Here is an 11,196-nt window from a genome sequence, read left to right as displayed (position 1 = left end):
GAGGCGATTATGCGAGCATTTCGGCTGGGCGGGGAGAAAAAGATAGTTTAACTTGTTGCGTGATTACGACGATTGATTCTCGAGATAAGGAAGGAGGTTCACGAAACATCCTTTCGAGACAGAGTGGTTGTCCGTGGGAAGAGGAGGAAGAGGAGGAGGAGGAGGAGGATGATGATGAGGACGACGACGAGTGGTTATCCATGGGAAGGGTTCTTCCTGGTTATTTATGGTGTGAAGTCCATAAGCAGGCTGACTCTTCATATCCGAGAAAAAAATTAAAGCATGCAGATGGACCGACATTGATGATTACTAACGAGCGGGTGTTCGGATATTTATATTTACAGTGAGTCCGTACATAAGAATTAATGCCGTCATTAATTCTTATGCACGGATACCATAACCTTGCCACCGCCACGTGCCACTGCCAACAATTCGGATCAAAGCGAAAAAAATCACCGTTTCTACGGAGACTTTTGTGAATTTAAAGCGTTAATATGAAAAAGTTATACATGTAAAGATAATGTTAAAGCGGAGATGACAAGTATTAAACGGATATGACAATTATTAAACATATTAGTAATATATTTAAACGGATAATAGCAAATAGTTAAACATTATTTAAAAATATACAAATAGATAACCATAAAGCGAGGAAGAACTTTACAACGAAATGAACTCGTTTTCAAACGGAGATAACAATGGCACATGCTGCCTCGACAGATAAAAATCGACTACAGTCTCATTTGAAGATGAAGTGCACTTGACCAATCCGATGGAAATCAACTTCATTTTCTGTTGGAGAAACCGATTTATATATTTCGGGTATGATAAACTTCACCCTGGACCAAACCGATAGCAACGAAGAGATTCTCACCAGTATTCACGAAACCGCAGAGTCGAAGTCGAACAACTCAACCGAGGAGAAATGAGGAGAACAACAAGATGTAATGCAACTCCTAGGCATTGTCTATCGAAACCAGCGGGAAGCCCTTGAAAAGGTTGAACATGATGTGATTTGGCGCTTTCCTTTCCCACCATTTTCAAAGCCAAAAATGAGATTTCACAATATGGACCCATTTAAATTGAACGGTAGGGGATAAAAGGGAAGTTAAACACTAACGGAAGGGTTGTCTGGGGTGTGTAAAAGTAGGAGGGCGGTTTTGGGAAGTTTGAAAAATTACGATGGATGAACAGTAATTTTTCCTATTCAAATCTAATCCTTGTCCAGCCATTGTGTTGCATGATGACATCCACTGAAATTAATATCTAGGAACAAAAAGAAGAGATGAGATTCAATGGTTCAGAGAGCTCAATGCTGATGTGGCATATTTATCTTTAAAGTGGTGGCTAGTTTTCCAAATTTGACCTTTTTTTTTTTTAATGGTTTTGTTTTTATTTTGAGACAAAAAGTATATAAATAAGTATTTATTATTTAAAAATGAACATAGCCATTTAAATATCACCAGATTCATGAATTCTGCCTCAAAAAATAGAAACATGAAGATAAAGGATAAAAGATACCAGATAAGAGGAATGTTCATACTATCTAGAAATGTGGGTAACATAATTTAAGAAAAATTAAATAAATAAATTCAAATAGCATGATGTCTGAAACCAGTTTTGAAACAAATAATATATTCTTTAAGATAAATATCGAAAAATCATAATTTTCAACCATTATCATTTTTTTTAGTATAACAGTAATAATCAAATAATATTTTTTTTTTAACAAATAGTGACAAATACCACCTGAAAAATAAATGTCAAGAAAGAGGTAAATGTGAGGTAAATATAATGATGCATTAATTACGATGGTTTAACGAAATATTTTTATAGAGTAGTGGCTTAACAATCCTCTAGATATTATTATGTACTGATTATCTATAGTATTTTTTTGTACGGTATTACATAGTACTGTGACACAAGAGATTTAAATTTGAACCATTCATTTATCACTCAAGATAATTTTTCACTAAGCTATCTATCGGTTTTCTAACTAATATCCTTTATTATAAAAAGAGTTATATATTAAAAAAAATTATTATTTATTAAAATAAATAAATCATAAATATATTAAAGTTTAAAAATAGCAGTATCCATAAACCGACCCAAACCACTAGTAATGATTAAAATATCAGACTTAAAAAAAAATGGAAAAACATAAAGAAGAACATGATATTTTCCGGTTGACAAATGATGTATACCAAATTAAAGCCATCAACACATACATCAAACACTAATTAATGAATTTGAGGTGAATATCAGAATGCTTTCTTTAATAAAAAATTAAACAGAAAAAAGTGCAAATTGTACTTAATTATACAAAGTGAAGTTTTTAACTTGTGCCTCTTCTAATGGGGAACATTAGATAGTGAAATAGGAATATAAGATTAATTCTAATATGAATCAAGAGAATTACAACTATTATTAAAAATGTTATGAAATTTGATTCTATTAGAGTTAAAAATGCATCTCTTATTGTTTGAGCCATAGATATCCAATTAAAATTTAACATTGAGTGGTGACTATATGATGATCTTCGGTCAGCTCATTAATAACCACATCAACAACATTATAAAAATATATTTTTAAATAATTAAATATTTTGAGGAAAAAATATTTTTTATTATAAAGTCGACAAGCGATAAAGTAAAGGGTAAGCAAATGCGGAGTGCAATAGTTACGATGGCTTAATTTACCCATGCAACCCTGAAAGGGGGAACAAGAGGAATTCTTTATACAAAATCTCCACGGAAACCAGAGAAAGTGAATTGTAATTTGAAAGATTCGAACTCGAGATTTCTTAATCACAACCATGGTGGCGATGAATCAATAATTTGAAGTGCTTTTCTTATGTATTTTCGATGAACCAACGTTTATATATAGATGTAGGGGGATTTGTTTGTGAAGTAATAAGTCCCTTTAACATTTTTTCATTTGCAAAGAATTTTCAATATGAAAAAAAAGAGACAAAGGGACGATCTTTGAATAGAAAAAAGAATGGATCTACTGGCTCTGAATAAAATGGCTTATTTGAAAAAAGCCTTGTTCTTTGAAAGATTTATCCATACTACATGGTTCCACTCTGTAAAAACTTCAAATCATTCTCTTGAAGCTCATTCTCTTTATGATAAATGATCTGCTTGTCTTGAAATGACTCAATCCAATAAGGAAATCCCAATTCAATGGGCCTTTCAATACAATTAAATAGATTGCCACGCAGGTGCCATATTCTAGGAGCTCAAACTATGTGATTGAATAAATCCTCCTCTATCTGTTGCGGGTCGAGAGTTCTTTTTCCTTCCCCTTCTGCAAACTCCAATTCGTATTTTTCATATTAAAATCTCTAATCAATGATTGAACAAGATCCATTTTTTCTGTCTATGAGGATATAACCAGAGCAACTTCTACTTCTAATAGGCCATGAACTAGATCAGAATCATTCTCAATGAATTCATAAAAAATGATCCCATTTTTTTCATCGGATCCTACTGAAAATCAGAGATTTTGAACAACTGATCTAGTAGTTACCACTTATTAGTGGCCTGATCCACAATTCCTTCGAGCAAAAATATTAGATACCAAAACTATCTTTAATAATTGTGAGCAATATTTCTTTATTGTGAACATATATATAAATATCTAGATATTTCCAAAGGTTTTAAGACATAATAAATAAATATGTACATTGAAAACTGATACATAATTACTAATTTCACAGGGGTATATATGCTTAAAAAAACTCATCTTTAAAAGAAATTATAAATTTTCATAAGGTCTGAAGTGCAAAATAACAATCACCATTGAGACCACGTTTCAAAGCTCGTCGAGAAGAACGGACATCCACCTCCCGCTATCTCCGCCCCGTCCTCCACGCAAACCCTAGCAATGGCTGGTCTCGGCTTCAATCTTCCAATCAGAGAAGGAATGAGACCCATTGCCCCTCTCGCAAGGCTACTCTGTTCCCACGATGACCACCCAACGAGGGACCATGGAGGTGCTCGCCGAGAAGGCGATGTTGCTGCGAGAGTCCTTGCAGAAGAGCCAGTCTAACACTGAGAGCATGGTAGCCATTCTTGGCTCCTTCGATTACCGCCTCTCTGCTCTCGACACCGCCATGCGCCCCACCCAGGTTTCCTCGATTGTAGTTTCTCGGTTTATGACAAAAAGATGCGATCTTGTGAATGTTCTTAGGTTGATTTATGCGTGATGAGTTGCAGGTGCGGACGCGTTCTATTAGGATGGCGCATGACAATATCAACAAGACGCTGAAGGTTGCTGAGGTTATCCTTGCTCAGTTCGATCTCTGTCGGCAGGTTTATTGTGGATTGATGTTGGTTTTTGCTGATTTAGGGTTAGATAAGGGATAGAATGGATGCAATTAGGGGAAAATTTTGAATTTTGTAGGCTGAGGCCAAGATACTGAGAGGGCCGCATGAAGACCTTGAGAGTTACTTGGAAGCTGTTGATCAGTTGAAAAAAATTGGCTATTTTTTCAGCTCCTATAAGAGCTTAATGAGCAGGGAAGGAGTGCTTAACCATATCAATGGTTTGCTGGCTAAAGCCATTCTGAAGCTGGAGGAGGAATTCAAGCTGCTTATGTCTAGTTACAGGTCTGGTTGTTTCCCGTTTATGTGGATAACCTTTCATTTTGCAATCTGTTTCACATGAATTTAGGAAAATTGGATTGGGGCCTTATGATGAACATTTTTATTCTTCTATGAAATCTGATATTCTTTGTAGTATACTTGCTTGTGAATGGTGTTTTTTTTTAAAAGTCATAGGCATGATATGTGGCTCAGCAGTGCATTTTCACTTTGGATCACTAAATTGTTCTGGTAGCCATTGCTTAGTAATTAGTTTAAGCTCTTCGTTTTGGTTTTGTTTCAGCAAACCTGTGGAGCCTGACCGCTTGTTTGATTGCCTTCCAAACTCTTTACGTCCAACACCTGCAGAACATTCAGGTGATATAGGTAAAATCAATGCAGGTGCAAGCAATGCGGAGAATCAGTCTAAAAGCTTGGAGAATGGCATTTACAAGCCTCCAACTCTCATTCCTCCAAGGATAGTGCCTCTGCTGCACGATTTAGCTCAGCAAATGGCTCAAGCTGGTCGCCATCAGCAATGTCTAAAGATCTATGGGTATATATCTATTCAATCCCTTGCATTATTCAGAACTTTTGAGATAGGTAGCTAAAGGGACCTCTAGGGGATATTTGAATGCCAATTATGCCAGAAAAGTGGTGGCTAACAAGCCCAATTTTCTTTTCTTCTTTTTTCTTAAGGTAGGGGGAGTGTGATCAACTTGTGTGCTTGTTTCCTTGTTTGGTATTCAGGGATTTTCGTGCTTCAGCCTTAGAACAGAGCCTCCGGAAACTTGGTGTGGAGAGACTGAACAAAGATGATGTTCAGAAGATGCAATGGGAAGTCCTAGAGGCCAAAATTGGGAACTGGATTCATTTCATGCGAATTGCTGTAAGTTTTAATTGAAGTTAGCTTCTTGCTTGTGATTGTTATCTTCAGTCATCTAATTATGCTTAAACCAGGTCAAACTGCTATTTGCTGGCGAAAAAAAAATTTGTGATGAAATCTTTGATGATGTTGATAACAATCTCAAGGAACAATGTTTTGCTGATGTCACTGCGAACAGCGTTACTACTCTGCTTAGCTTTGGAGAGGCTATTGCCAAAAGTAAAAGATCACCAGAAAAGTTGTTTGTGCTTCTAGACATGTATGAAATAATGCGAGAGCTTTATGGGGAGGTATGCCAAATGCTTTTATTTCTTTCACATGAAAGTATCCATTCAACACGTGCATATGCTTGTCAAACTAAGTAGCTGATGTAGAATATAAGCATTTGGTTTCAAGTTCACATCTGCTTGTAGTTTGATTTGTTTATTTATACATCTAAATCATGAGTTGATTTTTTTGTGAAATATAATGGAGATAAATAGTAAGGATTTTTACTGGAGTTAAATGCATCTGTTGCTATATTCTGATAATCTCCACGTTTTCATAGTAGAATGACGTTATGATTTTCTTTATAATTGTTATGTTTGGTTTTATTGATCAGATGCAAACCATTTTTGAAGGAAAAGCTTGTTTTGATATGCGGGACTCTGCTCTTTATTTGATTAAACGCTTGGCCCAAACTGCCCAAGAAACCTTTGGTGATTTTGAGGAGGCGGTCGAGAAAGACGCATCAAAAACAACTGTTCTTGATGGCACTGTCCACCCCTTGACCAGCTATGTTCTTAATTATGTAAAATTTTTATTTGAGTGAGTATTTTCCTTCCCATCTGAGATCTAAATGCCAGAGAATCCGGCTGAAGAGCAATGTTTATTTATGGCTATATCTATTTGGTATCTACAGCTATCAAACTACACTGAACTTGCTTTTCAAGGAGTTTGACACTGGGAATGAATCAGATTCACAACTAGCTGTTCTGACAACACGAATAATGCAAGCTCTCCAAACAAATTTGGATGGCAAATCAAAGCAATACAAGGACCAGGCTTTAACCTCTCTATTCCTTATGAACAACATCCATTACATGGTCAGATCTGTGCGCAGGTGTCATCCTCGAGGAATTGATCATCTCCTGTAAGGTAACATTTCATACTAACAGAGTTATCTATGTAACTACCATTGTTTCAGGTTCGAAGCAAAGGATATATTGGGTGAAGACTGGGTTCAAAGACACCGAAGGATTGTACAACAACATGCTAATCAATACAAGAGGGTTGCATGGGCTAAGGTTTACTCTGTCTGATAAAGCTCAACTGAAGGTATAATTTTTATGTTCCATGGCTAAAATTGTGCCCTTTTGGACTTCGATCCAGATTCTGCAGACCCTCACTTTTCAAGGTGCGCCTTCTGGTGGTGGCAGTGGTGTAGGGGGTAACGATTCAGGTGGTACCAGCGGAGTCTCAAGAGCGACAGTAAAAGACCGGTCAGTGACTCACTTTATTCCACTAATCCTTTCTAAGTTGAATCACAATTTGATCAAATTAGTTCCTAAAATTAACAGGTTCAAATCTTTCAATGTCCAATTTGAGGAGCTCCATCAAAGACAGTCCCAATGGACAGTACCTGATCAAGAACTCCGGGAGTCCTTGAGGCTTGCCGTCGGTGAAGTCTTAGTACCTGCCTATCGATCTTTCCTGAAACGTTTCGGGTATGGTCTTCCTTCAGTTTTTGATACGTTCATGCTTCATATTGATCCTTCCATTTAAATTTCTATCTATTAATCAGGCCAATGATCGAGAGCGGGAAGAACCCAGTGAAATACATCCGGTACACCCCAGAAGACCTCGATCGAATGTTAGGTGAATTTTTCGAAGGAAAAGTATGGAACGAACCGAAACGCTAACCAAACCATACTTGAATTATCTCCAATTTTAGTATATTTCTCAATATTCATGATTTACATGAATTCTATCCAATCATACAATTGGTATTCTTTTCCCAAACTCCTTATGTATAACAAAATAAAAAGTAGGCACAATGTTTGGTAATACATCAAACAAAAAGAAAGCCATGGAAGTACCTACTTTCCAGGCCACATTCCCACACTTATCAAATTATTTGAACTTTAAAGAAGCTCTCTTTATTCTTCCCAACAGCTCCCACTACACAAGCTCTCATCTTCTTCTCCAACTCCTCCTCCTCCTCCTCCTCCTCCTCCTCACTATGTCTAAAGACTGTAAGTGCGAACGCCACAAGATCCACCGCCGCCTTTTCTGGCTAGTGGTTGCCGTAATTCTCATCATCCTCTTCATCATCCTCATCGTCTGGCTGGCTCTCCGGCCGACAAAACCTCGCTTCATCCTCCAAAACACCGACATCATCCAGTTCAACCTCTCCTCCTCGTCCACCCTCTCCTCCATCATCCAAGCCACCATCTCCTCTCACAACCCTAATGAACACGTCGGCATCTACTATGACAACCTCAACGTCTTCATCTCCTACAAGTCCCAACAAATCACTCTCCCCTCCTCCCTCTCTCCTGCTTATCAGGTATGTAAATACTCATTCTACGTACTTGCATGCATGCATGCACATGCATGGCATCTTAATACGTATATATATATATATATATATATATATATATACTGGTTTAATTGTTTACAGGGACATGGTGATGTGGATGCATGGTCACCATTCTTGTACGGTAACACAGTTCCTATAGCTCCATCTCTCTGTGAAGCTATTGTTCAGGATGAGAATGCTGGATTGTTGTTGCTGTTCATCAAGATTGATGGAAGGTTGAGATGGAAAGTAGGGTCTTGGATATCTGGTCATTATCATATCTATGTGAATTGTCCAGCCTTGCTGACTTTTGTTAATGGCAAAGCTAGTGGGTACTCGCCATCTCTTAAGTTCCGGCAGGTTTCTGCTTGCACTGTTGATGTATGAGCTTTAATTAGTATAATAATTACTTAATTAATTCTCTTCTTGGGTTTTCAGGCCATTAGTGGCCAGTGAAAGCTTGAAGTTTGTGCTTGGGATGGGAAAGGGAAAACAGTATATTAGTTGATAATTTGGAAGTAGTGCTCTGTTTTCTTTTTGATTAAGTTTCTTATTTCTTTATATATATATATATATATGATTATAGTGTGAGTGGATTTTTTTTTTAATAAAAATAGATACCACAGTGGAAAAACAAGACAATATATAATGACCCCAAAAAAAGCAGGAAAAAGTCATGCTTGTAATTTTTAAATGATTTATTATCATGGGTTGGAAATATTAAATTTTTAAAAAGTTAAAACAAAAAAAGGGTTTGTATCACTTTTGGCTTGTTATATAAATTGAGTGGATGGGAAACTTAGCTTTGAAGATATATAGCTTTGTTGAGTGCACCGACCACCTTCTTCATTAAGTGGGTTGGTGTCTCTCTACTTTCATATAATCATAGAATCAGTTTTTTTTTTTTAAAATTGAAAATTTTTATATGATACTTTTGTTCTTAATTTGTTAATTTTATTGCCAAAAAATACCTCATTCTTTGGTTCCATATATATATATATAAGACAGTGGAGGTAGATCGATGATATTTGGCTTGTATCAGCAGCCAATGTGCATGGTGTGGTTTAATATAACAAATTAATATTGTAGTTATGTGTCATTCTTATGTGAGCTTTTGTTTGTGGTCCTTATTTTGTGGCCATATTTTGGAAATTATAAGTGACTTCTAAATAAATCAACTTGTTCAAAAGAATCTCATCTTTCTTTTGCTTTCACTATGGTTGCACACACACCACTCAAATCATCAACAACAATAATAAACAGTTTATTCTAACTATTTGAGATTGATTGGTTGCATGTGTACTTTCCTTCCCCATTGTTCTATTAAAGAAAAAAAAACCATATATTTATCTAGAGCTTGTTTCATTACATAATTTTTTTTTAAAAAAAATTAGATAAATTACTTCAATTAAAACGAAAGCATTACATAAAATTTTCACTAAATATTTTTTTATATATTTTTCTCCTTCTATGAATTTTCACACAGAGAGTTATTATTATTTTTTTTCCCAACTCTATCAGGTCAATCTCAAATTAATGAGAAAAAAAAATTATTATATTGAGAAGTTTATATTCAACCGTTAAACTGAACATAAACCTTAACATCTCTTAAATTGACAAAAAAACATTTATTAAAACGTTGACGTATTAAAATGGACCACAAACATCAGGTGGACTCTATAGGTATTTATTGTATTATTATACCTTTTATTTTCAGTTGTCCTATATAACATTTTTAATTTTTAATAAATTAGTGTTTTTTTATTTATTTTTAAATAGGCATGTTTTATTCTCATCCTCAGGCTCCTTTTATACTACACCTTCACAAGCTCCACACATCTCCATTAACAAGAACATGAAAGTTACCTTTTATGACTAGCTTGAGGCTGATAATGCCTTCTTCTCCGGTCAGCGATTGCCGGCCGGCGTGTCTTCTGTCTCCTTTGGACTCTGAGTCCAAGTTTGAGTCAAAGTTCCATTGGTTGCACTCCATTGTCTCTCATATAAACATTGTATTTTACTCTCTAAATAAAATATATATATATATATATATATATATGCAATACTTTTACAAATAGACGACAAACGGCCCTTATTTAAGGGATTGTTAAAAAAAGGTGCGAAGCTGCACAAATTACGATAGCTTACAAAACTCCTACGAAATCCGCCTGCCCTGCAACTTTAAAGGGGTGAAACCACTGTTTCTCCCACAAGAACCCACACCAGGCCTTGAATAGTATATAAACAGTACTTGACCTGACCTAGATGTACATTGTATGAACAGTATCAGAACAATACTATCGGGAAAGAAATTTAAATTTTTACTTTTTTTTTCCACTTAAGTGTTTTATCATTGGACTATCTAATGGTTGATTTATTTTTTTTATTTCATATGCCAACGTATAACACTTTTTTTTAAACAAATGAATGCTTATTTTTTTAATTAAAAAAATAGTTTATTTTCTCGTCTATTTCTAGCGTGTCACAGTTACGTCAAGCTGACAGATATAAGTCTAATTAGCACATCTTTAAATTGTATTACATGCTCATAATTAGGTTTAATTTTTTGAATAATCACTAAAGTTTAGTAAAATTACAGTTTGCTCACTCAAGTTTGATTTGTTTCTAAATAACCACTGAAGTTACTAATTATTTCAAATGCCAATCACCTGAATGATTACTAGCTTCATTAGCTGATGTGGACACCGTGAAAAGTCCAATCAACATTTAGAAAACTGTGTCCACGTTAGCTAAAGAAGCCTGTAATCGTTCGGTGACTGATATTTGAAATAATTAGTAACTTCAGTGATTATTTAGAAACAAATCAAACTTGAGTGAGCAAACTGTAATTTTACCAAACTTTAGTGATTATTCAAAAATTTAAACCCTCATAATTAAGTCCTAATAAATCATTTCCAACAAATTCCAATTTAAATCCTTTAAACCACCAATAATATTCTAAAAAACTTCTCCCTCCAATATATATATATATATATATTAATATATATTTATGTATATATATAATTTACGATGTGGACAAATCACTGATACATATTTTTATTATTATCCATTAATTATATATTGAGAGAGATTCAAAATTTTGATGTCATGCCTAAGAGTCAAATGTCCGACTTAATTTTTAGGGTCCACCAACCTCAAATCTT

At 35.1% G+C, this 11,196-nt stretch overlaps 2 protein-coding genes across 4 annotated transcripts; both read left to right on the top strand.

Annotated features, from left to right (window-relative positions):
• The first annotated feature begins 3,796 nt into the window (after positions 1–3,796).
• LOC120270535 (exocyst complex component EXO70A1-like) lies at positions 3,797–7,402 on the top strand. Of its 3 annotated transcripts, none has more exons than XM_039277561.1 (12): positions 3,797–4,132; positions 4,221–4,316; positions 4,408–4,613; positions 4,891–5,142; positions 5,337–5,475; positions 5,619–5,762; positions 6,074–6,279; positions 6,374–6,574; positions 6,659–6,758; positions 6,844–6,953; positions 7,032–7,178; positions 7,256–7,402. In XM_039277561.1, exons 1-12 carry the CDS (start codon positions 3,971–3,973, stop codon positions 7,371–7,373), a joined length of 1,881 nt encoding a protein of 626 aa, XP_039133495.1. In that variant the 5' UTR covers positions 3,797–3,970; the 3' UTR covers positions 7,374–7,402. The 3 variants fall into 3 exon arrangements, 2 of the variants coding, with proteins under 2 accessions (XP_039133495.1, XP_039133494.1); XM_039277560.1 differs by having other exon boundaries at positions 5,547–5,762; XR_005539619.1 differs by lacking the exon at positions 7,256–7,402 and having other exon boundaries at positions 5,547–5,762; positions 6,659–6,789; positions 6,891–6,953; positions 7,032–7,050.
• A 74-nt stretch (positions 7,403–7,476) lies between these two features.
• LOC120270536 (NDR1/HIN1-like protein 1) lies at positions 7,477–8,450 on the top strand. Its single transcript, XM_039277562.1, has 2 exons — positions 7,477–8,020; positions 8,135–8,450. The coding sequence occupies exons 1-2, from the start codon at positions 7,508–7,510 to the stop codon at positions 8,417–8,419; spliced, it is 798 nt and encodes a 265-aa protein (XP_039133496.1). The 5' UTR covers positions 7,477–7,507; the 3' UTR covers positions 8,420–8,450.
• Positions 8,451–11,196: the final 2,746 nt, after the last annotated feature.

Source organism: Dioscorea cayenensis, chromosome 10 (genome assembly GCF_009730915.1).
Source record: "Dioscorea cayenensis subsp. rotundata cultivar TDr96_F1 chromosome 10, TDr96_F1_v2_PseudoChromosome.rev07_lg8_w22 25.fasta, whole genome shotgun sequence".
Classification (NCBI taxonomy): domain Eukaryota; kingdom Viridiplantae; phylum Streptophyta; class Magnoliopsida; order Dioscoreales; family Dioscoreaceae; genus Dioscorea; species Dioscorea cayenensis.
Note: the sequence above shows the minus strand (reverse complement) of the source record. Positions and strands in the feature narration are given on the sequence as shown.